This window comes from Bombus fervidus, chromosome 3 (assembly GCF_041682495.2).
Source record: "Bombus fervidus isolate BK054 chromosome 3, iyBomFerv1, whole genome shotgun sequence".
Classification (NCBI taxonomy): domain Eukaryota; kingdom Metazoa; phylum Arthropoda; class Insecta; order Hymenoptera; family Apidae; genus Bombus; species Bombus fervidus.
The window spans coordinates 18,175,495-18,201,225 of record NC_091519.1 but is presented as its reverse complement, the minus strand read 5'-3'; the positions used below and the strand labels follow the sequence as shown (position 1 = coordinate 18,201,225).

The window sequence follows — 25,731 nt, the reverse complement described above, 5'->3', positions numbered from 1 at the left end:
ATTGCGGAGAAGATGCTGTCCGTAGTCGGTGATTCATCGAACCACTAAGGCTACACGTGACGAATCATCTTTATCGTCAATCTTATCAAGGTTGCGTTGTCCTCAAGATCACGCGAATTTTGCATTTACGGTATCAAGGCGCGCTTCAAATATATCTAGACGGAAAATATCTATTTACATAGATAAGTGGCTGTTTAGTTTTTACTTTTTTTTACTTCAAAAATGTTCATTAGCGAAAGCGTCGAATTAGTCGAATAGAATAGATTTTCTAGAGAGGCGTTTTAAGCGTCGTTTCGAGTAGAACAATCAGAATTCGTACCGATAGTCTGGTTGGCGTAGTTTACCGATATGTGGGTCAAAGTCATGTCCTCGGCGAGGCCAAGAAGCCACTTAGCTCGAAGCGGCCTAGTCTCCCTGTTCTTTACGATCACCTCCAGGCCAAGTTTGGTCGAGATGAGCGAGTCTTTATTTATGGATCGGTATCGTTAAGCGCGTTAATCCATACGAGTCCCTTTGGATTCTTCGAATTCGTCGATTCGCATTCAAAGACGCAGAGTCGTGCGATTCGATCATCTTTCGATGGAAGCAACGGTTCTTCGATGTCCAGCGAAATTTTACACCGTCTTTGTCCTTATATTTTTATAGCTCTTACATTTTCGATAAAAAAAATTGTACGTTACGCGTATATTAAGGAATAAACGATAAAACTAGATCTCGAAGAATTCGCGAACAAAGAATAGAAAAGTCAAGACGAAGATTCAGATGCATCGACCACACGATTGTGGAAAAACTTGAACTTTCGACTCGTCGGATCAACGCATCTACCGTTACTTTGCAAATGCTGGGGTTTCTGTCGCGTTAGAAGGAAACAGGAATTATTAGATAATTGTGTTCCATCGAGAAAGGCAAGTGGATTCGGTTTAACGAAGATCTCTTCGTCTTTGCAGGTAACTTTCTTTTAATCGCGTCTCATAATCACGGAGAAGCTCGCGAAATTGTAGGGACGCAAAAATAGGGAGTTTAATGAAAGGTTCGGAGAGGTATACGTATAGGCGGCAGAAACGCCGTGAGAGAGCGGAGAAAGTAAACGCAAGTACGATGAGAGTTTCTTTAAAATAAATTTCCACGTGTAACTTCGTTTCTCTCTCTTTCTCTGTATGTGTACATCCATATATATTTTTTCAAATCGAATATTACATATAAACATATATACAGTTCACCACTATATTCTACAGGACGCGCGACTACGGGGGCTAAAACAGAGAGTGTGTGTGTGTTCTTTTGAACTTAAGTATAAAGTAGGAGCACATAAGAAGGAAAATCGTTCGTAAGAAAAGAGCGATAATATCTTTCGTTTTCGCGACGAGATCATCCACATTACAACAAACGTGTACACGTCCGTTCAACTTTACGATGTCCGAAACGAAAGACGAAGGGACGCGACACATATGGAGGCAAAGGATTCGTTGATCTCGTGGTGACAGCGATCCCTGCGATTCGATCGGCGTTAGGTCGCCCTATTGAAATTTGACTATGTAAAAAACGAAGGAAAAAGGAAAATAAAAGAGAAAACTGAGCGTGGATGGACAACACCTGCGCACACTTACGAGCTAGCGGTTCTAAAAGGTAACGAGCGCTTGATAGCTTGGTCGGCTGACGGCGCGGCGCCTGTTTCTGGCTAAACGGTAAATACGTATAACTCGGTAACCTCGGTGAAATCACAATCGTCGTACGATTTACACACACACGCACGCACATATATATTATATTTATATTCATTTTGCATATACAACTCTATGTTTATATATATATATATCTATTTGATACATATATATGTATATATATAAAAATTAAAACGGTACTCTTTCACGATCCGCTTGGTACAGCTTGCACGGGGCTGACTATGTTTTTAGTTGCGATGAGTAGGACGACGCGCGAGAACTATCACCCCCGTCGTTTCAAGCAAACTCGATTTCGATGCATTTTGCGCACCGTTTTCCCTCGAGTCGATGCTCGACGGACGAACGCGTTTAGGTGAGTTTCTTCGTTGAAATTGCACGCAGATTGTTCGCGGCATTAGCTGCTTCTAGCGATTCGCCCATCGACGAGTTCCGTCTCGGTTTGTCACCGGAACTATAGCGCTCGTATTTAGATCTCGCGGAACTCGCCGATGCGCGATAAACTAATACCTTTGCGACGACTTCGACTAACTAAATTGAGCCTCGTTTCAAATTCTAGCAGCTATATAGGTACATGTATTTTATTATATTATAATTCGCTAATATGATTCGTATCGCTAAAATATCGCATGTCGTATATATATATATATATACAATGATTGGAAAACAGGAGCCGGGGAATCCGTCTAATCGCGTCTCGAAATCGAAATCGAAAGGTAAGAGCGAGCAGTTCGAACACCACGATAGAATCTAATCAATTTGTAAGAGGATTTTCAAAGCGGACGTATTTTCTGGTCGGATCTTTTTCGTACGATGTTTTTCCCTGTCCTCGTAACAACAGGCTGTCGTAATTCGGAATCGTGCTAACCTGTCCAGTGAAATCACGCGTGCAAACTGGAAGGAGATGAGATCGAAAAAGCCGGCCCATTGGACGTGAGAACGTGCCGCGATTTTACGGATAGACTCGTCTTCGAGAAATTTCGCGGCCTCTTTTTTTTTCAGGGAACTGGTTGACGGATTGCCTAGCGTGGAAACTAGCGACCACTCCAAACGGAGATTCGCGTATTTTGCTGGAAAGCGGTGGCTTCGGTTCGCCGTTACGTTGAACGAATTAGAACGAGAAGAGAAGAATCGCGGTGTTAGTTTTATTCGAGTGTACGCTCGTGTACGAGTTGGTTTCTGAAAACGAAACGAATACAGAAGGGAGAGGAGATATTTGAGGAGTAGCATCTGCAACGGGATCGGGGTTCGCGGGGATCGGGGATCGACGAGTTAAACTGACTGCGGAATTTCGGTCGGAATACGTTCGATCGGTGACTGTGGGAGGTGGCGAGGAAACCGATTTCCAAGCCTTGAGGTTTCGATCGATCTTTCTTTCTCCTGGTTCGGACGTTCGTCCACCGTTCTCTTGGTCCGAATCTGCGAGGACTCGTCGATTCGTTCGTTCCTTCTCTCGGGTGTATCTCTCTGTTAACGTTTCATGGATGTCGAGACTCTCTCGCTTCGGTGTGACTCTTTTATTGCGTTTCACTTTCGCGATGAGCTTGCCCGTCCGATCGGGGCGTGGCAAAAGTGTAACGCAACGGAGGTCCGAGGCCATCGTCGGTCGGGATCGTATGCGTGAGGCAAGAAAAACAGGGCCTGCCATCCTCTCTCGAGGCTTCGTTCGCGTAGCACCGCGGAGGAGAGAGATATCTATACCGTAGAAGCTTAGTCACACCTCGGGCCACGTCCTCGTAACGCGTTGCATCGATCTCCTTACGAAATCGGTTCGCTCTTAAAATGGATTTTGTGAACACACACGTCGTTGCATGCCGCGCGCGGATCCTCCGATTTCAGATGCGCATGCTGATGCATTGATGAAAGGAACTCCACCGCCTCTCTCTCTCTCTCTCTCTCTCTCTCTCTCTCTCTCTCTCTCTCTCTCTCTCTCTCTCCATTTCCCGACTTCCAGACAAACTCCTGTCGACCGTTTCGTAGCTTCGCATCGTGAAATAAATTTCAATGTTTCAACTCTGTCGCCAATCTTCCGGTTATTGGTATTCAACATTCAGTAGAATTCTAGTTGCAAAGTTTCCTACCAAAGTTGCGTCGAGCAGAAGCGACGTTAGTTTTTCCGTCGTTTAAGATTCCAGGGACGATTTTATCGCGTTTGTACGTTGCAATACGTTGCATTTGCCAGTCGATGACGATTTTTATCGGCTAGATATCAAGGTCGCGGTTGTTCAAGGTTCGCGTTTCATTTAGTCGGCGGCTCCTGTAATTTAGAAGATCGCCGACATTCCGAATTAGAAAGCGCGAATGGTTTCTCACGCGTCACCACTCGAATCCTCTGCACCACCGTTCGGATTCCTTGGGAAAGAATACGCCCAGGCCTCTCCTCGTCGCGCTTTCCGCTTAATCGCTCGTCGATCGTATTTACCAAGGTCAAGATGATCTCCTGACCGCGTGGTTCGCCATATCGTGCACCTCTGCACCTGCGCTACTTACAGTGAATGTCGATACATGGTAGAAAGTACCGATAAATTGCCACCTAGTACCGCGCCGGTAGCCGATTCGATCGCTTCCAGCCTCCCTCTCGCTTTTCCACTCGCTTCCCTCTACTCTCGTACGCTTTAATTTCCCTAATTTCCATGCTTCCGAAGCGAAATTCCTTCCTTGCTAATCTTCTCGCGGAATTTTTCGTTTCGCTACCGTTTCGATCTTTGGTACCGTGATTCCACGTTTCTCGGACCGAGTTTCCTCTCTTGCCAATCACCGAGTCGTTGCTCAATGATCCACCGCGCCGTAAATACGAAACCCGGCCAATTTCATTCAATCCGTGCGAGATGAGTACAAAAAACGTCCAACTTTCCACCAGCCGGATTTCTAGCGGATTACGAGTCGCCCACGTAACCATCCGGTGCCAATTTTAGAAGCGTTCGTACGGTACTCCGTTGGCTGGCTGTTCGATCTAGATCGAGCGTAATTAATCGAAGCGGGCCCCGCTTACTCCCAAGGTCGAAACGCCACCCGTACACTCGCGCCGATTAGAAAGTTCAGATGAATTCGTAACCACGAACGGAAAGCGATCAGAGATCGTTTCGCCCCGGGTACGGTTTCCAGCGACCATCCGCAGGAAACGAGGGGCACGTAGGATCGTGTGGGATCCGACCGATGGCGCCTTTACCAGCTTCATCGAGTCATTCTGGTAATGGTCGGCTACAGGAAGCTGCTTTTCCTGCGTGCTTTCCCACGTATTCAGTATTATTTATCTTCGATATAAGATTCATCCTAAAGCGCTACACTAATTTCTCAATCTTTGCATAATCCTTTAATCCGTTTCATCTTTGTATGATCGTTTCATCGGTTTAAACTTTGCATAATTTCTGCACGCTCAACTTTTCTAATTTGATAAACGAAAGTCGATGATACGGACGGCTGTAATAATCCGCGAACAACTCGAATGGCAAGACAACCCGTTCTCTCGATAATTTCTCGCTTTATGAAAACCGTTCCACGCTCTGACGTCGCGTCTACCAACTTCCTCAATGACGAACTCAACGAAGAACTTAACGACTCGTGTCGCGGGCGTCGAGTTTCTCGTTCCTTCCGGCCGAGGACGATCGACGACCGCACAGATCCGCCCATCGATTTCTATTTCATAGTTGGTCGTCGGTGACCGACACCGTGGATTAGGATCGGGGCGATGGAGTGGCTAAAATTCACTTTCTAGGTCGTAAAATCGCGAAGCGTCGTTTTCAGCCATTCCTTCCAGCCAAAAGGAGTTTAAACCTTAAATTTCGTTCGGTATTTCCCCAGTGGTGCTTGGTCTTGTGCAACGATTTCGTCTCCTGGCTGTTGGCAACGGTCGCTGGAAATTATCTAGCTTTGCCCTTCGAATCGAGCAGCGAATATTCTAACGAGAAGCTACGCGATTCCGCTAACTTGCTAATTTCGAAAACGGCTGGACGAGAAAAGAGGACGAATACGACGAGAATTGAGTTACAGTTTGTCAGCCCTCGCGCGTTTATACACGTTCCGTGTAAATTAATCTTCAAAGTACAGCAGGGTATTGTACTTTATAGAATTATATAAAATTTTGTCTTCGATCGACGATAGTATAGTTCCTTCCATAACACTGTCTTGTCGATTAATTTAAAAACGGAATTGCACGTATTTTATTAGTCCACCTTGCCCTATTGGAACATAATATTCTGACGTCTAATGGTACTAAGTTACTACTTAAAGTCGAGTTTTATCGTCCGCCTCGGCTAATTGTAAGTCTCCGCGCATCAAATACTTCGGAAAACATTTCAGGCACGTTCTGTAAGGCACCTCTTCGTTTGATCAACGTCTGAACACGATGGATTCTAGTTACCAAGTGTTAGAATTACACGAGAATGTAAAATTAGCGAAACAAGTCCGTTGTGTAAAAGTAATTCGTCGACGGTAAGATTGATATTTTGTCCTCGGGTAAACGGGCCGCTATTCACGAGCGACGGTTCGGTCGTTCACCGAACGGATAGCGACGTATCGACGAAACTTGGAATCCCAAGGAACCGTATCGATTCGGTGATACTTGGATGTCTAGTTAATCGTACCCGACGAGGAATCGTCGGACGTACGATCGGATTCCCCGACTCAAGTGTTATTTCCAGGGGACAATGGCGGAGAATTAACTTCTCGTTGCTCCTCTTGCACGCTCTCGGGTCTGCTGGCGGTACTGCTCGACCTCGAGCTCAGATTATCCCTGTCGCTGAAGTAGGAAGAATCGCCTCTCTTCTCTTCCAGCTGAAGTTGTTGTTTGTCGTTCCTGAAATCGTCTCCTCCATGACCCAGCAGACCAGGGAAGTACGGTATTCCTTGTCTCTGCGAGGTGATCTTGCCCATGAAACTGCGAATCTCTTCGAAGTAAGACTCGTCCGCTCTCGGCAATTGTCCGTGGTACCTCGATCTAACTTCGTCCAGTATCGTCGGGCCATCGGCGTCGTGTTTCTTCAAGTGTCTGTCCAGGTTGGTCTGCTGTCCGAAACATCGTTCGCACAGCGGGCACTTGAACGGTTTTTCCTTGTTGTGGATATTCCTGACGTGACGTTGAAGGTTGCTGGAGATGCTGAAGCTTCTCTCGCAGTACTTGCACTTGTACGGCTGCTCGCCGGTGTGCGTCCTCAGGTGCCGCGTCAGGTTCGCCGATCTGGGGAACACTTTACCGCAGAACTTGCACGAGTATCTGTCCTTCGGCTTTAGACCGGCTTGAACGCTGATGGAGTAAGGTGGAAGATTGGAAGCCTGTTGTTGCTGCTGCTGTTGCTGCTGCTGTTGACTCGAGTGACTTTGTTGCTGTGGCTGATGTTGCTGGCCACTCGAGGGACTCGGAACTCTCGCGGCAGCCTGAGAGGAAGAGGACGACGTGGAGGAAGTGGTGGAAGAGAATCTGTTCGGTGGCAATGGTACCATGGTCGGTAACGCCCGCACTTGGATTTTAGGTAAATCTGGAACCGACGAACTGTGATGATGCGACCGGTACATGGCTTCGAGGACCAACGGATGAACGGCATGATGCTGAGGAAACAGAACCGTATGATAGGGAAGACTTCCGCCGAGACTATTTTGGTTCAGAACCTCTATCTCGTTCTGATTCTCGTCCGTGAGTCTTTCCTTCTTGTGATCGACGCGAAGATCCAACGGTTCGCAGTCGAGATCCTCCTGATGGTGAGATTGAGGCGGTCTAGCCGCCGGACTCATATGGGGCTGTTGCCGGTGTTGTTGTTGATTCGTGGGACTCGACAGGCCACGACCGTGGCCGTGGCTCAAATCGTATGGCAATTCTTCAACGTCCGGCACGCGAACGCTCAACGGATAGATGCTGGCTTGCTTCGGGCTGATGTGGCCCGGCATTTTTCTTGGACTCGAGTCTTTCTCCCGCATGGCTGGAGGGTACTTCGGGTCGTGCAACAACGTTGGGGGCAGGGGAATGTTACCGAGATATCCGCTCATCACACCGCTTCTGTCACCCTCGGCTTTGCTCCTGCTCGTCGCTCGGAATGATCTGAAACGACGGACAAATTTTTTACAGTCACTGAAAATAAATTCAATCGAAAATCGAACGTTTACATTGCAATTTTAATTTTAATTTTCAATCTTCATTGTTGTTTCGTTGCTGCAACAACGAGCAAATTTACAACGAAAGAATGCAAGTATCGTACCAGACGCGTCTCGTTCGGATCACTGACAAACTGATACGATTTACCGAAAGGATTTCGTTTCTGCCACATTCACGAATTAATCCTATACGTCAAAACGAGACCTACCTAAGTAACGTACGAAATCGAATGCGATACATCAAAGCGTCAACCATATCGTGATGAATGTTCTTTCAGCCGGAGGCGATGATAGCGACACGTTTTTCGGAGCCGTAGAAATTAATCTTCCGATCGTTCAAATTGCTCGCGTTTTTGTGCATTGACGTCACGCTGAACGATATTGAGATACTTTAGTAACGAACGCGCGTCGAACGTACAGCAACAACGATTTCTACCATGAAAGATTGCGAGGAGCAAGCTGCGAGGATGTATACGAAGTTCTTAAGTATACGATCTCCATGTAACGGAACTCTAGTAGAACGTACGACGATCTAGCTTTAAAACGAGACACGTGATACAAGAGATTCATATCCAGTGACATAATCGACGTGTTAACCGTTGGTTCGAACTTCTTTTTACAGCACGTGCTATCTATCTTAATCAACGGACATCGTATTCTCTTGATTTTGATTTCGATCTTACGAAACTGATCTCCGAGCAGATCCGTCTGTATAATGTACACGTGTAATGTAAAATCGCTCGAGCGAATCAACAAGAAAAAGCTGTTTTATTTCTTAAATTACGATTTTATAATCCAACTGCATTTAAAGAAATTGGGGTGCAGCGGATAAACGCACTGCTCGTCCAACAGAAATTGCAAGAAAGTTATATGATACGTGCTGCAACGAAGACAGGTTGTCGCGTTAATGTTTCCTTATCTGGCATCGAAATCACCGCGCGTAAATCGTTACTTATGCGCGCGTTAAAGTCTTCGGTGGGCATATCGTTTCGTACGAAATTCGCCCGTTTCGTTTTCCATCGTCGTTCGCTATGCCGAAGGTAAATCGAATTCTTCGATCGATGTTCGACGAAGGAAGTTCTCGCTAATTCGAGAAATCGAAGAATCCTTTCACAGCCGGTGTCGTTTCACGCGAGTCGATCCAGTTACCGAAGAAGCTAATCTTCAGCTGGTTGTCCAGTTCCAACGAAAGAGAAATCCGCCGGTGACAGGGTTGGTGACGGGTGAAGGGGGAAGGGGGACGAGGCGGAGGAGCGAAGGGGACCGAGGGAAAAGGAGGAGTTGGCGACGGTGCAAGAACCCCGTTCCGGCGTAAAAGGAGCAGGAGCAAAAAGCTCGCGACCGACAATAGTGAAAAGCGTTAATTACGAGTGTAGAGAACGCGACGAGAACTGTTAGGTGTTCGGTTGGAATCGAAAGTGTACCGAACGGTTCGGAAACAGCGATCCCTGCCGGACGATGTTCGATGATCCAGAACGGCCGAACGGTTTCGTTCGCGAGTCGTTAACCCATCGTTGCGTGCAAAAACCGAGATAAATTCCTCACCGGGAAAACGGTTCTCTCGAGCTTCTTTAATGACACTGCTAGCCTTTATTACCGGAATTATCGATGGACAGCGAGAAAGCCGCTAATTCTGAATTCCAACGATAAGAGATAGTAACTGGACCGTTCCCGTTGCTTTCCTCGCGTTCTCCGCGAATCGTATTCGTTGCGAAGAGAGTAGGCGATAGGCGTAGAGACGCGTCATCCGTCTAGATGTCGTTGATTAAGTTCGATTTACATATCGTACTTTCCCTTGTTCCCATCCGAATCAGCCAGCCGGAGAAACTCGCGTGTGCTAATCAGATTTTTCACGGGATACAATGTCGACGACGACGACGACGACGTAACGCGTCCAACAGCAGATAACACGATCTTAAAGGCGCCTTTTACGAACAGAATCTCTTGCCTGTCGTTAATTCGAACGTATGGTAGTTGGTGGTTGTTGGTTTAACGAGCCCGCTGCCGCTTAATCGACCGTGAGGCTTTCGACGAGAACGCGCGCTCCTTCTCCCTTCACAGATTTCCGGTAACTTAATCGCGAGCGGAGCGTACTTCTCGGAATTTCGTTTCCCTCGAGCAAGCCCGAGGCACCGCTTTATCTCCCGAAAGGTGGAGTTTCTCCGAGCGACTTCGTGAGTAATGTCCACGGGAAACGGTAGCTGGTTCCGTGGAACGGCAGTCGAAACAAGAAGAAGAAAAGGCGGGGCACACGATCCTTAAAGACTGACATCTGTTACGTGAATCAAGCTCGACTGACGTTACCAGAGATCGGTCGAGATCCACATGCCGCCGGCCACGATCCAGTTTTCGGTTTCTAGAAAGTCGGGATGAGTCGGGCGTGGTTTGTCTCTCTTTCCCTCGTCGTTTCTTTCTCGTTCACCCTCTGCCTCTCGCTCGTTGTCGTCCTTGCCGGTATGATTTCTCTCCCGACATTCACCTACGTGTACCATAAGTGCGCCTCCAGGGCCGCACGCGGTCCACGTACATATTGCACAATGCGTTGTTTTTCGAGCGATGTTATGCTTTGGCAACATCTTTTAACGTAACGTTTCCACTCCACCAATTCCGTTTCGTTTTTATCAATTTTACGTATTTACGAATCTCGAATTTTACGAGACTCGACATTTTCTCTATTCTTAAAATTTCTACAATCCGAGAATACTAATTTCTATACATCGTTTATTCGCGTTTACCTATACGTTGCTATATTTTGTAGCTTACTATCATGATATTTCAAGATGCATCGCGATATCTTTCAACGCAACCATCGCGAGATTTTCTAATTTAATTATATCGTGTTTCGAATAAATAAAAATAACCCTCGCGTTGCGAGCCAAGATCATTAATTCAACTCGCATGGGTTGCCTGTTTGCGCATGTATCTGCAAATCTTCGAGCGTTAAATGCGTCCCTGCGGCGTGGTAAACACCGTTCGTGTAACGCGTATAACCGTTCGCCACTTGTTACCCGAACGGACCACGTCCCTGGCCGGATTGTCAGGCGCAGGGAAGATTTCAATCGGTCGTTTCTTTTCGCGTGACGCAACTTTTCTGTTTTTTGATCGGCGAGAAGAAACAGCGAGACAGTGGAACAGAGTAAAAAAAGAAAAAAAAAAAAAAAAAGAAAAGAAGAAGAAAAGAAGAAAGGTGTTTGAGATATTCAAATTCGACACTTTACTAGCATTTTTACAGTTCGTCGTAATTTTTCTCTGTGCGACTAATCTGTCCAACGCTATGAACTCGTACGTTAATTCAATATTTTGTTTATTGTTACGTGTTACAGTAGCAACAAATCGCTTTTCTGTTCTATCTTTATGAAACGTGTCTTTTTTCGAATCTACTATTCTCCGCATACGCATAATATAACAAAAGGTCGTTTAATCGTTCAGGCACGAACAACGTAATCTGATACTTTTAACGAATAAAAAATAACGTTGAGATTTTTGCATCTTGATTTTAAATTAATAAACGCTCGACATCTTGACGCTGGACAGGTTAATTCGCACGGATGGTGTTTATTTGAAAAATTATCGACCAGACTATATTACTCAATGGCTTAAAAATTGTGCAGAATTGCGTTTTAAGATCGCGCTCATTGCGAGAAAGGCTCGTTCTGGTTACGGATTTCGGACGATCTTGATCCGCGAGCTGTCCCCTATCCAAGCACTGTCCGAGTCGAGTGACATGGCGAAAAACAAGATGCAGGAGACGATGCGGTCGAATAAGAAGAAGCAAAGAAGAAGAAGAAAGAAAGATTCGTGTCTTTCCTTGTTGCACGGGCTCTCTGTATGAGGCACGATCGCTCCTGCCGATAACGGGGCCAAGAGGTGCCGGCATTTAATTACGACGCGGGCCCCTTTAACCACCGCCTTGTCGGAGATAAAATACGAGACGCACCACTAAATTCATACGGGCCGCGACACCGAAATATTGCTCTACGTGTGCGACAGGAGACCGCGTGTAATTTTCGGTTAGCCGTTGCCTCTTTTGCTATAAGTGTAAAATTGCTACGATAGCCGGTATCGTTGTTGTAACATTGTAATTGGCCGATCGACGCGCGTCAAATTTGCGATCGATAACGACGATAAAACAAATGGCAGCGTCGCGTTACGGGAAAATCTTGGTCCGAACCCTTCGTCAACTTGCAAGGATTTATCGGGTAATTGGAGTTCGTCGGAAGATAGCCACAGAGCAAGTATAAAATTGTAACAAAAATCCCTTAACTACCTATGTGAAATTCGAACCGTATTCTCCGAGTCGAGTGGAACTCTGGTGATTCTTATGTACCCGCAAGGGTAAGTGGAAGTAAAAGTATCGTAGACACCAGTACTATAGGCGAATTCGAGGGAAGGTGGACAATAAGCGATCGCGAAACAGCGAGGAGGCAGTGAAAGGTGGTAAAACGATACAGAACAGCGAACGAGTGGCGTTCGGTTTCTGCGCCGCTTAATCGTTTTCAATGTTACTTTCATTCGGCCTGACAAGCGACACCGTTCATTATTCATCGAGCTTCGCGTTTCGTGCTTGCACCGGCTACTCTGACTGAATTAATTTGTCGACAACATTTCGTCCGGTTGCGTACGCGTACGTTGCGCGCGTGCAGCGCCGATAAATCCGACGATTATTATTTATGATTTCGCCTTCGCTGTATAAAAGCTCCGAGTCCGTTTCCTATGTCTGCTTGATCGCGCCCACGCGGTGTTTGATAGTTAGCAACCTTGCAGCTTGTTCGCGCATACGGCTACATTTCCGCGGAACAAGTGAAACGAAGGGAAAGGAGGACGACGAAAGGGAAAAAGCGAAGCAAGTTACATTACGTCTCGGTTGCGAGACACGTATTGAAATGTCCTCGAGAATATCGAGTTTCTCTGAAATACTTGTTGCATAGCCTTGAGTTCGTCCACAGATCTTAAATCAACGAACGAAAGGTGGTTAGGTTAAATGGTTGCAACTAATTTACTGGTAAATTGGTTCGCGTCGAGAAAGTACTCCCCGCAGTAGAAACTGTCCGTTCCTGATTAGACGTGTCTGGGCTTTTTCTACTTGCTTCGCGCTCGCGCCGCGTGCCACGCCAACGCGGTTCTCTTATTTTCATTTTACCGCAAGGTGTCTGCGTACTATACACAGAATAAATAAAATTCTAGCCAGAAAACGCACTTTGTCTATGTAATTTCGAAATGGACAACTCGCAATCGGCGATATATTAATCGTGTTCGATATTACGAAACGCTTAAACAGGAGCTTAAAATAAGCAAGTCTCGGAACTCTGGTAGGAATCCGGATGGAATTTTTGCAGCTGGAAAAACGACAAAAGGAGAAGTGATTCGTCTTTTTTTTTTATTGTTTCACTTGTATGGAAACATTGCCATAACGCGTCTCGCTAACCTTATCGGTTCTCCGAGCCAATCTTTCTATTCGGATTGCGATGAATGGGTTAAAGAAATCTCTTGTTTGGTTTCCGGTACTTCTACAGACGGTTTGACCCTAATAGGTATTCAGCCATTAGGATCGAGCAAAGACAATGCCGTCAGAGATGACTGCAATCTCGCTTCCAAGGGAACGACGTATCATCCACATTCCTCTCTGTCTCGCTAGAAACCTCATTGAATAACAGTCTTACGTTGTTGAATTTCAGACACTTTCGAATCTGCATTTCAATCTGCGTGCTCATTAAAGTAATGCACTCGATTCGAACTAAATTCGAACGGAATTCGATAGAAAGTAAGAATCAAAGACGTATCCGATGCATAGTAAAAACATTTAGGTAGATCAAAGGAGGCAATATCTTTGCGAAGAACAATAAACGAAATCCGCGTAATTTTTCCTGGTTCGCGTTCGGTTTAATTTGTCCAGCAGTTACGGAGCGAGTTAACAGCGATTCGTTCGAGCGAAACTAAACCGTGGTACAAGGTAGCTGCAGGTGCTCTCCTAACTAGGAAACTTCAACGATGATGTGTACAAATTCGAGAGCGTTCTCGACGTGTTCAATAACAAGAACAAGGATTTGCTGCTTGGAACATACGTAATTGCAATCGATAGACGGACGATCCTTCGTCGATGATTTTCCACGTAGCAATTCGCGGTCTCTTTCAAGCTACACGGACATATTTCGGAGGCCTCGGTATGAGATAACATTTGGTAATTTTCTCCGCTATTTCCACGATTTAGATAAATGCCCGACGATTGCAGGCGTTTCCTCATGAAATCTTAACTATCGGCGCGCCGCTGGAATTTCGCCTTACACTCTCACCGCGGTACTGCCGCGAGTTCCGCGTTATTCGTCGACTCGTTGGTAAAAAAAGTTGACAAAAACCAGCATGAAAGCAATGTAAAAAATATTAAAATACGACAAGACTACAAGAGAGTATGAAAAAAGCGGAAGGTACGCAAGGAAATTTCTGCGTGGAGATACGACGTTTGATTAGAAAAATTAATCGGCTAATAATTCGTTGCTACAGGACAAAGCATTGTAGTTACTTTCTCGCGGAGTTCGCCCCGTTTCGAGGCGGAACGTTAATTGCCCGAGGTTAGCCAAATATTTCCAGCCCCGCCGGAAGAAGATTATGCCATTTATAGACGTTAGATCGAGGACTTGACAATGCTGGGCTGAGAATTTTTCTCATGGGTCGCGCAACGCAACGCGTTTAGACCGCATCTGGTAACAGTAACGGCCATTTGTCTGCAAATTACGCGATAACAGAGGGAACCACGCGAAGAAGAGACACGCGAGTTAGAAACGGGAAAAGAAAGTAACTCGTGGCCATGGAAAAGAACTTCCCCTCGAGACGCTTCCTAATCGCAATTAATACGATTATCATAGTAGAATTCTGTTGGATGTGGATGCGACTTTATCGAGAAAAGAAATTCCCTTCTGCGTAATTTCGGAATTCGAACGTTTAACAACGAATGTATAATTCAAGAAATTCCCGTATATTCTGATCGAGTAATTAGCTACAACGATAGACACAAGTACTTTTGAATAATTTTTGGACGTTTAATACGATATCCGTGATAAACTTTCGATTTAACGATCCATAATGTCAACTGTACCGCGCCTGAACCTCACAGGCAGTCGAGATTTCGTAAGAATCTTCAGGCGACGTTAAAGTGGCGCGAGAGGTGTCGAAAGAAGCAGCTCCCTTCTCGATCCGCTATCGGAAAATTGTTCGGAGCGTTGCGTTTCCAAGGAAGCCAGCTGACGAAGAGAAAGGAGCGGCAAACGGAGGAAGGGTTCGCCGAAACAAAGACATCAAACGATTCACTCCGCCGTTAGACAAGTCGACCGAGTAGACCACAATCGGTTTCTCTCTGGTTTCAACCACTCGAAAATGCCCTCTGGCGGACGTCCGAGTTTGCGAAATCGAATCTCGAACGTGCCCGATGAAATCGATCAAAACGATACGCCATAGAGTGTTTAAGCTATTAGAGTTTTTGTATTGATTATTAGCAATCAAATTCTAGTGGTATTTAATTTTAGACGTTTAACAAGTTAGAAACTCCCTCTTTACAGCGTTATGGATAGCCTGATGTCGACGACACGCGTGTCTCACCGCATTGAATCGCTGCATCCGGTGGTCGTTTTTGTCACTCGATCGAAAGTGCACTGGACGCATGCACTACTTATTTATTTATCTTTGTTTCTTTTTTTTTTTTCTTGCTAACGATCGTACAGCCTTGGCGATAGTCGAAGAAAGTTATCGACAGCGTCGTTTAGTAAATTTTATTATCGTTCGAGTCGCGTTAAAAGATCACAGACAAGTTCTTAAATCTTTTACAGACGCACAATGGACATTATTCTGTCAGGAGAGGTCGTTGACACTGATAATGGAAATTTGTGGCGACGACGGTAAATCACAGGTAAAGAAAGAACAGAAGGAAAGAGAATTCCTGATTCCAGGTAGGACGATGGGACTCGCAGATAAGGGAAGAGAGGCAGCGTCAAAAAGTTATCGGTTATGTAATTGGTATATTTCGGGCGATTCCACGGCGCTCGTGACCGAGATACGAAAATTACGTATGGGAGCGCACCTTCTTCCCGGCTAATAGGCGATTGTGATTTAAAAGGAGTGAAATCTGTGGCAGATGAGAAAACGAGCAGCGCGACAGTATAGAAAATAGACGCGGGGAACGCCCGTGAGCGACGCTACGGCGAGATCGATGACCCGCTGTAATTCAATTCGACGTATTAGAAAGCGTCTTTTAATTAATGCGTAGCGAACGATATTGGCGGCGAGAACGAGTACACAGTTTGGTAAAGCTCCTGGTTGCGGTGATTAATTGTAATCGCTTCAACTAGGGGTCCAGTCGTGGAACGAGGCTGTCAGAACGTGGTCCGTAATTAGAACGGCGTACGATCGAACCGTTGCATAATCTATGACTGTGGTGTGGCCTAAATTCACCTTGTTCGATGTATGTATTCGAGGTATTCGTAACCGAGCAAAATGTGCTCTGTACGAGCCACCTCTTGCTCTAATCAGGCAGGTTCGATCATTCTGTTTTCCCTATCATTCGCGACGATGTTTCTTTCGAGTCCACGTGTCACGTATCTCGCTATCTCGTGTCGCGTACCATGGAATCGAAACGAGACTTCCTTCCGACACACGGAACTCGACGAAATGAATTCCGTGCCCTCGCGGGACGCGAAAGCGACGGAAAGAAATGTGCCAGGGATGGCAAAGAGCGGTCTCGTCAACGATCGTAACCGTGGAGAAAGGGGAACGCACGGGGGGACAGAGATGGTTGACTAACAAACGATGATTTCGTCCCGTGTCGCGTGAATATTTCATGAGAAAACGGTCGAAGAATCGATGCCACGTAGAACCGAGAGATCGAGGGATGGACGCGTTTAGAGATAACGAAACCGGAGTAAGAAAATGGACGAGGAGAGAGGCACGATGTCGCGGAAGAGGCGTGTGAAAGGGTGTCGCGACGGGTCTGGAAAGAAAGGAAGGGAGATGAACGAGCGACAGAAGAAAGAATCGGGCCAAACGCTAGCCAACAACGGGCCCCAAGGAAAATTCATGAAAATCTATTCCTGATTTTGTGACCGATCGTTGTATATATTTATACACGGTGTTGGCCAGGGTCCGCATCGATATCGGGGATTACCAACTTTCCACGAAGTGACACGAACGCTGTACAACTGCGTCGTTCCTCGTAGCCTGTGCCTCGTGTCGCAAACGGGCAATTTCGCGCGTTTCGCGGAAATCATTCCACTCGTGGAAACAACGATTCTCCGGTCAGAAGTTTCCGATCTGACGCGTTCTCCGTAGAAAACGAGGAAATCGAAACGCTTTACTAGCACCTTTGACTTTACCTGATTTTAGAAGAATCGGCGTGTACGTATTAAGCGATAGTTTCACGCTGAAGAGGAATTGTACGTTCCAGGAAGATCTAGAATGCCCTAATGGACACGCGATGTGATTCCAAATTGCTTGCCTGAGAAACAGAACCAACCGTGTCCTTCCAAGGCCACCGGTAGCCAATCATTTGCGAAACGAGCGTAAATTAGGGGATTCTCGCGAGGATCGACGGAATTCGAAGAAAAGGATTCCCAATGTTTTTTCTGCTCCTTATGTGGAAAGTGGCAAAAGTGGATATATTCGTCGTTTCGTTTCTGCAAACAACGCAACGATTCAATTTCCTGACGAGTCTACTCAACAAATTCATTCGTGTATTTATATCCTTAAAAGATTATTGCTATCGAATGGCCTAAAAATTTGCTCCTATAAGAACGATTGGTTTTCCTCGTGTAAAAGACCTTCGATCAGGCATAACCTTCGATCGAGTAAATGGATGCACGTGCGTTTGCCGCGTCGCATCGTGCTTCGTCAGTAGCCAGCTGTGTATCTAACACTTCTCGTATGTAAATAAATATTGAACGTAGATGGAGTAAAAATTGTTTAAACGCTATTCAGATAATGACTCGTGGTCGGAAAAAAATAGCAACTTCACGGGAGAAAAAGTACGCGGTTTAACATGTACATAAACGACTGTCAACAGAAAAATGTTTTCCGCCACTTTTCAACCTAACGTTATTCAATAGTCAATTATACCATTCAAAGTCTGAACGTTGAAGCTTCTCTCTAACGAAGTGACCCTCGAACAGTCGTTATTCTCAAAAACATAATAAAGTTGATCCGATCGGTAGTCAGCAAAATATGACATAGCTGATCCATAGTCCGTCCTAGAGTCAAGGTACACTGGACCATACAACTAGGATATTACTCCGTGTTTCTCCAGTCATCCTTATTTTCCCAACATGGTCGTCCGCGCATGATTAATCGAACGTTCCAAGTTAGGCAAAAGTTATCGGCGCAACAGCGATGGTGAACAACGAGGAAGAGACAAAGAGCTGTGATTCGATCGAGAAGAGGTCTGATCTCACGGTGAGATGGCTACGAAGCGGCAACAAGCCTATCAAAAACACGATCATCGAATTCCCACGCGCATTAAATTATCACGTATCAAAACGGTTATCATATAATATCATCTGGCCGAGCGTGCGAACATTCATCAGAAATATTCGACAGCTCTGACCAATGATGGAATTCTAATTCGTTCGCACTCGTTACAACTGCGCTAGACTCGATCGTAATGAAATTAATATAAAGCCAGCGTAACGACTGCTTAAGGATATGGAGGTGAGTTGCACAGATAATTACTTGCGTATCGACGCCGATTATGGCTGGGGAGAAGCCGCTTTCCTAACAAATCTAAGCTCGACTTTTGGCGAGAGAGTCGTACGACCAAAGGTTCATGCGAGATTCCTTTCATAGTAGTTATAGTTGTTTCGATTTGTCACAAGTGCAAGATTATGGCCTGAAACTGATGTTTTCAACGTCATTTCGAATCGGTGTCTCTTGTGCGAAACGATCGAGAACGAAGGACTTCGGTGCATTCGATTGAATCGAATTCGCTCGTTTGGGATCATAACGTCGAAGGAGAGGTCTTGGTTTCAGAAGTTTTCACGACGATTATGCAGACAGAAGGTTGCAATTTTCTTGCACCAACTATAGTATTATTTCACGGCGTTTTTGGTCGTTTTTGTGCAATGCTCATAAATCGAAACGCGGCAAAAAGATTGCATACTCATGCTAACGTGCGATGATCGCATCGCGCTCGTAAAAATGCCAGGTTCGTACTTTGACTGAATACGCATCATACACGTGTCACGTCCGTTCACATTAAACCACCAGTTTATAAACTTTTTTACTTTCTTTTTTTGTTTCTGTTCGATCTGCAACATCAAAGAGTATCTCGTGTACAAAGGTGCAAGAAAAGACCATATGCCTTATTTGAACGAGAAAGGAAAAAACGACCTCATTCACCTTTCCACTGTGCAGGAAACGAAAGCTCGTTTTTTTTTTTTTTTTTTCGCAAGGATAAAGTACGAATGGTTTTTCTCGTTCTCGGATCAGCTCCAGCCTCGACTCGTGGATGTTTCCCCGGGAGGAAAGTAGGCGTGTGTCGCTCGTCTACGATAGGTGGGATCACCGCGACGGGACGCCAATGAGCTTAACAATGGCATTGCGGTACTGCTCGAATTTAATTTGAAAGCAGCGAAGGCCCATTGTACGTGTACACACAAACGAACGTATAAATAGACGCGGTCGGTGCGCGTGCCCACGCAACAACAGCTTTATGCCACCGAACATCCCCGTCTCCATCTTCTTCTCTCTTTCTTTCGCGCACTCTCTCTGTCTGTCTGTCTGTCTCTCTCTCTCTCTCTCTCTCACTACTTGTACCGAGTCGAATTTACATTTACAACCGCGTGCGCGCGTCTTCTAGAATAAGAACGTATAAATTCTCGTTAAATGCGATTCTCCGAGACTTCGTTCTGTCGCCTCGGTTTCATCTGGACACTCGCGTCGCGAATTTAACAGTACCTAAATACTGCCAGCGTAAACGTATCTCGTATGGTAATAGTTTTTGTTTATTTTAATACTTAAGATGGCAAGATTAATTATGTCTTCTTGCTGATATTTATGTAATTACGCGATCAAAGAATACTTAATGGACGAAGGAAACTTTTACTTGGATTGCATTAAGTTCATTACATTGATGAAAACATGAATGCGCATAGACATTCGCGATCTAATAATAATACTATCCTTTTCATACTTGTAAATTAAAGTTGTTTATAATGTTTAACGTGCAAGGGAACTCAATAAGTTAGGAGATTAGCGACGTTTTACAACAGCTTTCGAGATAACCGGTAATAACGTAACACGATGACAAGCGGGGCGGGAGGGGGGCACGAAAGATGCCACGAGGAGACGGCGGTTGTCGTTCAGGAACCGTTTTATTGCCGTTTGCGCCAGTCCAAAGGCGAGGACATTGTTCGAACCTCTGGGAGTCTCTCATGATTGTCGTGCTTTTTCCATTCTCGTAATAGTGGTCGTATTCAAATAACGTCGGTACACGTTTACGCATCGCGATCGTTAGGCAATCGGAAAAAAAAAAAAAAGAAAAAGAGGAAGCGACCTGCAGTCGTTCGTGCAACTTCGCTCCACTTGACACCGACGTGCCACATTCGATTCTCTCGAATCGCCTTTCTTCTCCCTACGCGGCTGCATATTCTTCCAAAAACGTAACATCGATAAAATTATCACTCGCGATGTTCGCATCGTTTGTCCGCGAGATAGTTGGATCCATCGAACGGAGTCGTAGAAATTTTCGTAGCTTTCAGACGACGCGAAGAATGTATCCAACTCGATACAGAGTGAAGAAGGAGTTGCATTATAAACGCATAAACGCGGAAAATTCTGTGAGCTAACCGTTATAGGCATCGCCGTCCCTCATTGGATCGCGATAAATCCGGTGTAGTTCGAGTCGCATCGTCGTCGATTCCGACATTATCGATCAGTAGAGCGTTAATCGTACGAACCGTCTATGTAAATCACAGAGCGAAGCTGGTGGAAAAAAATCGAACAACAGTCGTCTGTGAGTTATTACGCAGACAGAGGAGACGCGGTCGCGAGGAATCGTTAATGGCACTTGGCGAGGATCGAACGGCGCGGTGGCGGGAACGGCGCAACCGGTTGAAAAGAAAGAAAATAATGGAACAGAGAGTGTGCGCGAGAGAGAAGAAGGGAAGGAAGGCCGATACTATTGGTTTCGCGCGACCGTTAACGGTCTTGTCGGTCTATTTCGATCGCGGTGTGGCCCCTACAACAAAAATTGAAGCGCCTCGCCGCTGGTTTACCTGTTATCAATTAACTGTTAACGTTGCTGCACGCTCGGAACCGTAAGCGCTGCGTGCACTATCGTACCCGGCCTTTTCTCTATGAATAATGTATCTCGGTTCGGGGAATTCGTGGCATTTAATCATTGAATCGTTAAGAGACGGACGACCGACTTGCAAAGATTTATGCGATACCCACGAATATTCCTGCACCGTCATGAGAATCTTCTGCCATGCCTGATGGCCTCCTTCGATTCGGAGCAGGCGACACGCGTTGAATGTCGCGCTGCTTCACCCGTACTCTCTGACAATGTTATCGATTCTTAAAAAATGCTCGTTAAACGATCGTAATATCGTGAACTCCGACAAACGCTATGTTGCATAAATTTTATATTAGTTTGCAAAGTTGTATTCCTATTATGTGTTCAAATATGTTAATAGCCACGGTGGACGATAAACGAGAGAGAAAAGAGCCGGTGTTACAGGGCAAGGATTCCGCTGATAATACACAATAAAATAAATGAACAAGTCGTAGCATAAATGATCCGGAAGGTTCGTTGCAAATGTTTATTACCTTGCAGCAGCTGTTAACTTCGATACACGTGCGGTTAATGGCGCCGTATTTATAAAGGGAATGAAAAAAGATATGATCGGTAAATAGGCACGTTTTGAATTGGAAAATAGCTGTCGTAATAGCGTAATAGTTAGACGGGATAATTATTTCGACAATCGTACAACCGGAGCAACTTTTCAATCGAAACATGCTATCGTGCGTTACAGATAGCCAGGATTATGTAACGACTCTTTATACGTGTCAAAAGTTTCCTGTTTATTGACTCAGAAGTTGTTACACTTACCCGTAAACTATGTTGGATTATCCACCATGTTGCGCAACTATTCGCGCGTTATTTTTGAAAAGTAAACAACAATACGATTCTTAAACCGGTTACTAAATCGTCTTCCAGAAATAAACGATTTTTCAAAGTTTCGCGTAAATCGAGCGTCTAACCGCTCACATTGCGCCAAGTTATCTCGTGGCAGCCGCGATCCCGCGAATGGGCGCAGCCCCTCGCCAGTCCGGAGGCGCGTAAATTTATGAACGAGGAAACGGCAAGGATCGCGGCGGGAACATAGCTTTTGCGATGTGTCTCGTTGGTTGAGCGGCAGAACGAACCGTTCGGTGATATAAGGACGAGCGTGGGCGACGCTTACTTTTCAAGCGGAATCGCAAACGCGACTTCGAAACTGGTTCCAAGCGAATTAGACGGCCGCGGGAGACTCGCCGAGTGAAACGCCGCGTCGTCGCTCGTGCGTTACGGAAAACGATTTATGGATCTATTCGTTACACGGATCATTTTTCATCGTGCCACTATGTCCGATGATGAACGGCCGATTTTTTACGCGTCGTCACACGATACGAACCTATCCTTCGAAGCCTCCTAGGATTTAAGTCGCGAGTCTATTTAATTTGTTGGCGCCTTGAGATTTGTATCCGTAGGATAGGATTTCGCGAAGGTAGAAAATTCCATTTCCTACTTGATCTCAGAAAGACATATCTTTGAGGAGTGAAAATATTCGCCGTTTTGTACGTAACGATACGTTAGAGAAGAGAGCCGCAGGAGTACGAATCGAGATTTTAGATACGGCGAGGTGGTCGATAGGTCGGTAGCCGGTTAAGGAAGCAAACGTCTCAATCGATTTCAGGTTGACGCGTTTTCTTTTTCGTGATCTTTGCTCGTTTCACGCGACAGACGCTACGAGAAATCGATCGAGTGACTTCATAAATATTCAAAGGCGCCGGTCGAGGTAAGAGCCTCGTCACGGAAAGGGAACGAGATCGGGCGAAGAAGAACAAATAGGTTTACCTTATGCGTCATTCCATGACCTTGAAGCCGGGGGTTGTAGTTGGCTGCACTTCCGGTGAACGGTTTCTCACTTTCCCCACTTGTTTCGTTGCGATTTTTTCCCCGTTCGATCAAACTCGTTTTCCTTTTTTTCCCCCTTGATCGCGCGTTCGTAACAGTTCGACGACGAGTTCACCACAGCTCCACGTGAAAGAAAGAGAAGATAGAGTCAGTCAGTCGAGGGAGGAAGAGAAGAAGAGGTAGAAGAAAGCGAAGAGGAAAAATAGGAGGCACTCCGGTTTCAACAACGGCACACTATCCTCACACTCGAGCACTCTTCTTCTTCTTCGTTCATCGATCATCCGCGGATCGTTATTCTACGAGTATCCAGATCGAAACGTCCGATCGAACATCCTGACGGTGATTGCGAGGCTCCGCGACGGGAATCTGCGTTCCAAGAGCGTGCCTCGTGGCGGCGCGGCGGCGACCACGTGTTCGAGCGACAGATCGCGACGCGCTTCCCTCGCTTTCGGTGCGTGTCACGCGACAAACGCTGTTCCAGCGGATCGTTTCTAGGTCATCCGGAACACCGAATCGACGTGGAACGGGATAATTATCCTAAAACTGTGCGTCCTCTTTCCGTGCCTTTGACTAGAGATAGTCCTCCTTGCGAAACTGTCGTCGCTCGAACGGATGAAACGATCTAGGGCCACGCGACGACCAATCTTCACGGATGCACCTACGATCGTGTAATCGATGGATGATGCACGCGCGACCGACTTGTATCCTGTCCGGTCGGTGACGGTGACGGTGGCGTGGTATCGTGGATGCGGAAGATGTTTCGGCGGGGCGATCGTGGTGTCCCGCGTGATGTTTCCGATCGATCGCGTGGATCGCGTGTCGTGTCGACAGGACAGCCGAGTCCTGACTGGTTGGTTCCTCGACTGGAGAGCACGGAGAAACGGAAGGAGTCAACCACGTTGCTCAGCACCGTCCGGCGATCGTTTGGTGCTCCTTGTCCAGGTCCTCTCTCGAGGCGTGTGATATCCCCCCCGTCGGGCTGCCTCGTGGACGAAGCGGAATATCAGCGAACGCTCTCGACGAGATTCGTGAGACGCGACTCGCTGCGAGTCGTGGCTCGTCGAGGCGGGAACGGGGAGAGTCGTGGCGTGGCGTGGCGCGGTGAGGCGAGACGGTGCAGGAGACGCGGCGACGAGAGGAGGCTGTGTGTACGGTGGTGAGTAAGCCGAGTGTATCGGTGAGTAAAACTGCGTCGCGCGAGCGAACAGGGGCGACGGGGACAGGAGAGCGCGCGGCGTGGTCGCGATCGGAGTGGCGAACACAGAGACGGTGAAACGGAGCAGGGGAGAAAAAGGTGATCGGCGAGAAGAGAGAAAGAGAGGAAAGTAGACCAAGTTGGTGGAGCGAGCGAGAGGCGGGATCGATAGTGAAAGAGAGACGGGATGATATCGCGAGGAGAAGCACGCACACAAAGAGAAGGGTACCGTGGTGGACTGGGCGGGGAGACTGAACTCGTAGGTTGGCGGGTAGGTTGGTAAGTAGGTAGGTAGGTAGGTAGGTGAACCACGAGGAACACACGGTGGACGTTCGCTTGTATCGCTGGTAGTCTGGGTGGATCGTCGGTGCGCTCCAGGTAGGAAGGTGTGCGCGTAAGGATAGCGAGGAGCTCCCCTGCGTGTTAACCGTGAGAGACGTCGGGAAGGTAAGTGCTTTCCTCTCTTTCAGCCACGGAGTAGCACCACGCCGGCACGCGACCTGCCCTCTCCCACCCCGTCTTTAGTCTCACGATCTCTCTCCCTCTTCTTCCCGTCTTTCCCTCGCGTCTTCTTCCTTTTGCTATAGCGGCAGCGGCCTCTCCCTCTAACGCTCCTCGATCGTTTCCTCTACGAGGTTCCTCCTCGACGTTCTCCTTCCCACTCTTTTGCTCTGTGCCGCGAAGGGATTACCGCGGTAGTACATAGTGTTGGTGCACGACTCCTACCAGGTGGACACCGACACGCCGGAATCCTCCCATCAGACGCGAGTATATACCCTCGAGAGGAGAGAAAGAGAGAAAGAAGCCACGAGAAGTCGGCTGTAACGTTCGCTATCTCCTCTCTGTCGTTAATCGCGGTGTAACCTCTCCGCCAACTAATTCACCTTTGTAACTGTACCGACATCCCACCGAGACCGCTTCACGGATCATTCGTTCCTTCTTTCTATTTCCTTCGAACGTGCAAACGTCTTCCTACTTGATTTCCTTCATACGAGAGTCGTTAAATTTTCATTTCCTCTTTTTTTTTTTTTTTTTTTTTCGTGTCTGTTCCGTTCGATCCGATCGCTAACACGACAGGGGAAACGTGTAACGTTACCGTTCTCCGATTTGTTCTCCACAGTCGTCGCTAGCGTACTCGTCCACCCGGTTGTCGCACGTGCGCCTTTGTTTTCATTTTAGCAATCACTTTCGTCGATAGATCGACTCGTTTCACCTTCTTCCTTGTATTTCCGCGATCTTCTCCTCAGAGGAACAAGGACCTGCTCCAGACCAGCACGTTGAACAACTCATCGTCAAACTACTCTTATTTTGTTCCTCGCTTCTAGGCCACTAATTCACCTCCGTAACTGTACGACTACCCCACCATCGAGCCCTTGGCTGCCGGTTCTCGGCACTCCGCGACGACGGTCCGGTTGTCCTAGGACCGGGCCAGCTCCTCGTTACGGTTTCGTTCACGGATCCCTACTACCGAAACGCTCGCGGCTCCTTTCGATTCGTCTCGCAACACGAGCGAACCAGTCGGACTTGGTAGCGATCGATTGTCATCGAAACTTTTTCTTTTAAAGAAAGCGAAGCAACTTTCAACCTCTGTGGACTATGTTCTATCAATTTTACGTGAACTG

General features: G+C 46.6%; 1 protein-coding gene across 2 annotated transcripts; it reads right to left on the bottom strand.

Annotated features, from left to right (window-relative positions):
* Positions 1–1,134: 1,134 nt before the first annotated feature.
* On the bottom strand, positions 1,135–24,561 carry LOC139998405 (uncharacterized). 2 transcript variants are annotated; one of them, XR_011803252.1, is made up of 3 exons: positions 22,855–24,561; positions 3,628–7,710; positions 1,135–3,597 (listed from the first exon to the last, which is right to left on the bottom strand). XR_011803252.1 is itself a non-coding variant. In XM_072022898.1 (2 exons), exon 2 carries the CDS (start codon positions 7,656–7,658, stop codon positions 6,303–6,305), a length of 1,356 nt encoding a protein of 451 aa, XP_071878999.1. In that variant the 5' UTR covers positions 7,659–7,710; positions 22,855–24,561; the 3' UTR covers positions 1,135–6,302. The 2 variants fall into 2 exon arrangements, 1 of the variants encoding a protein (XP_071878999.1); XM_072022898.1 differs by having other exon boundaries at positions 1,135–7,710.
* Between the last annotated feature and the right edge of the window lie 1,170 nt (positions 24,562–25,731).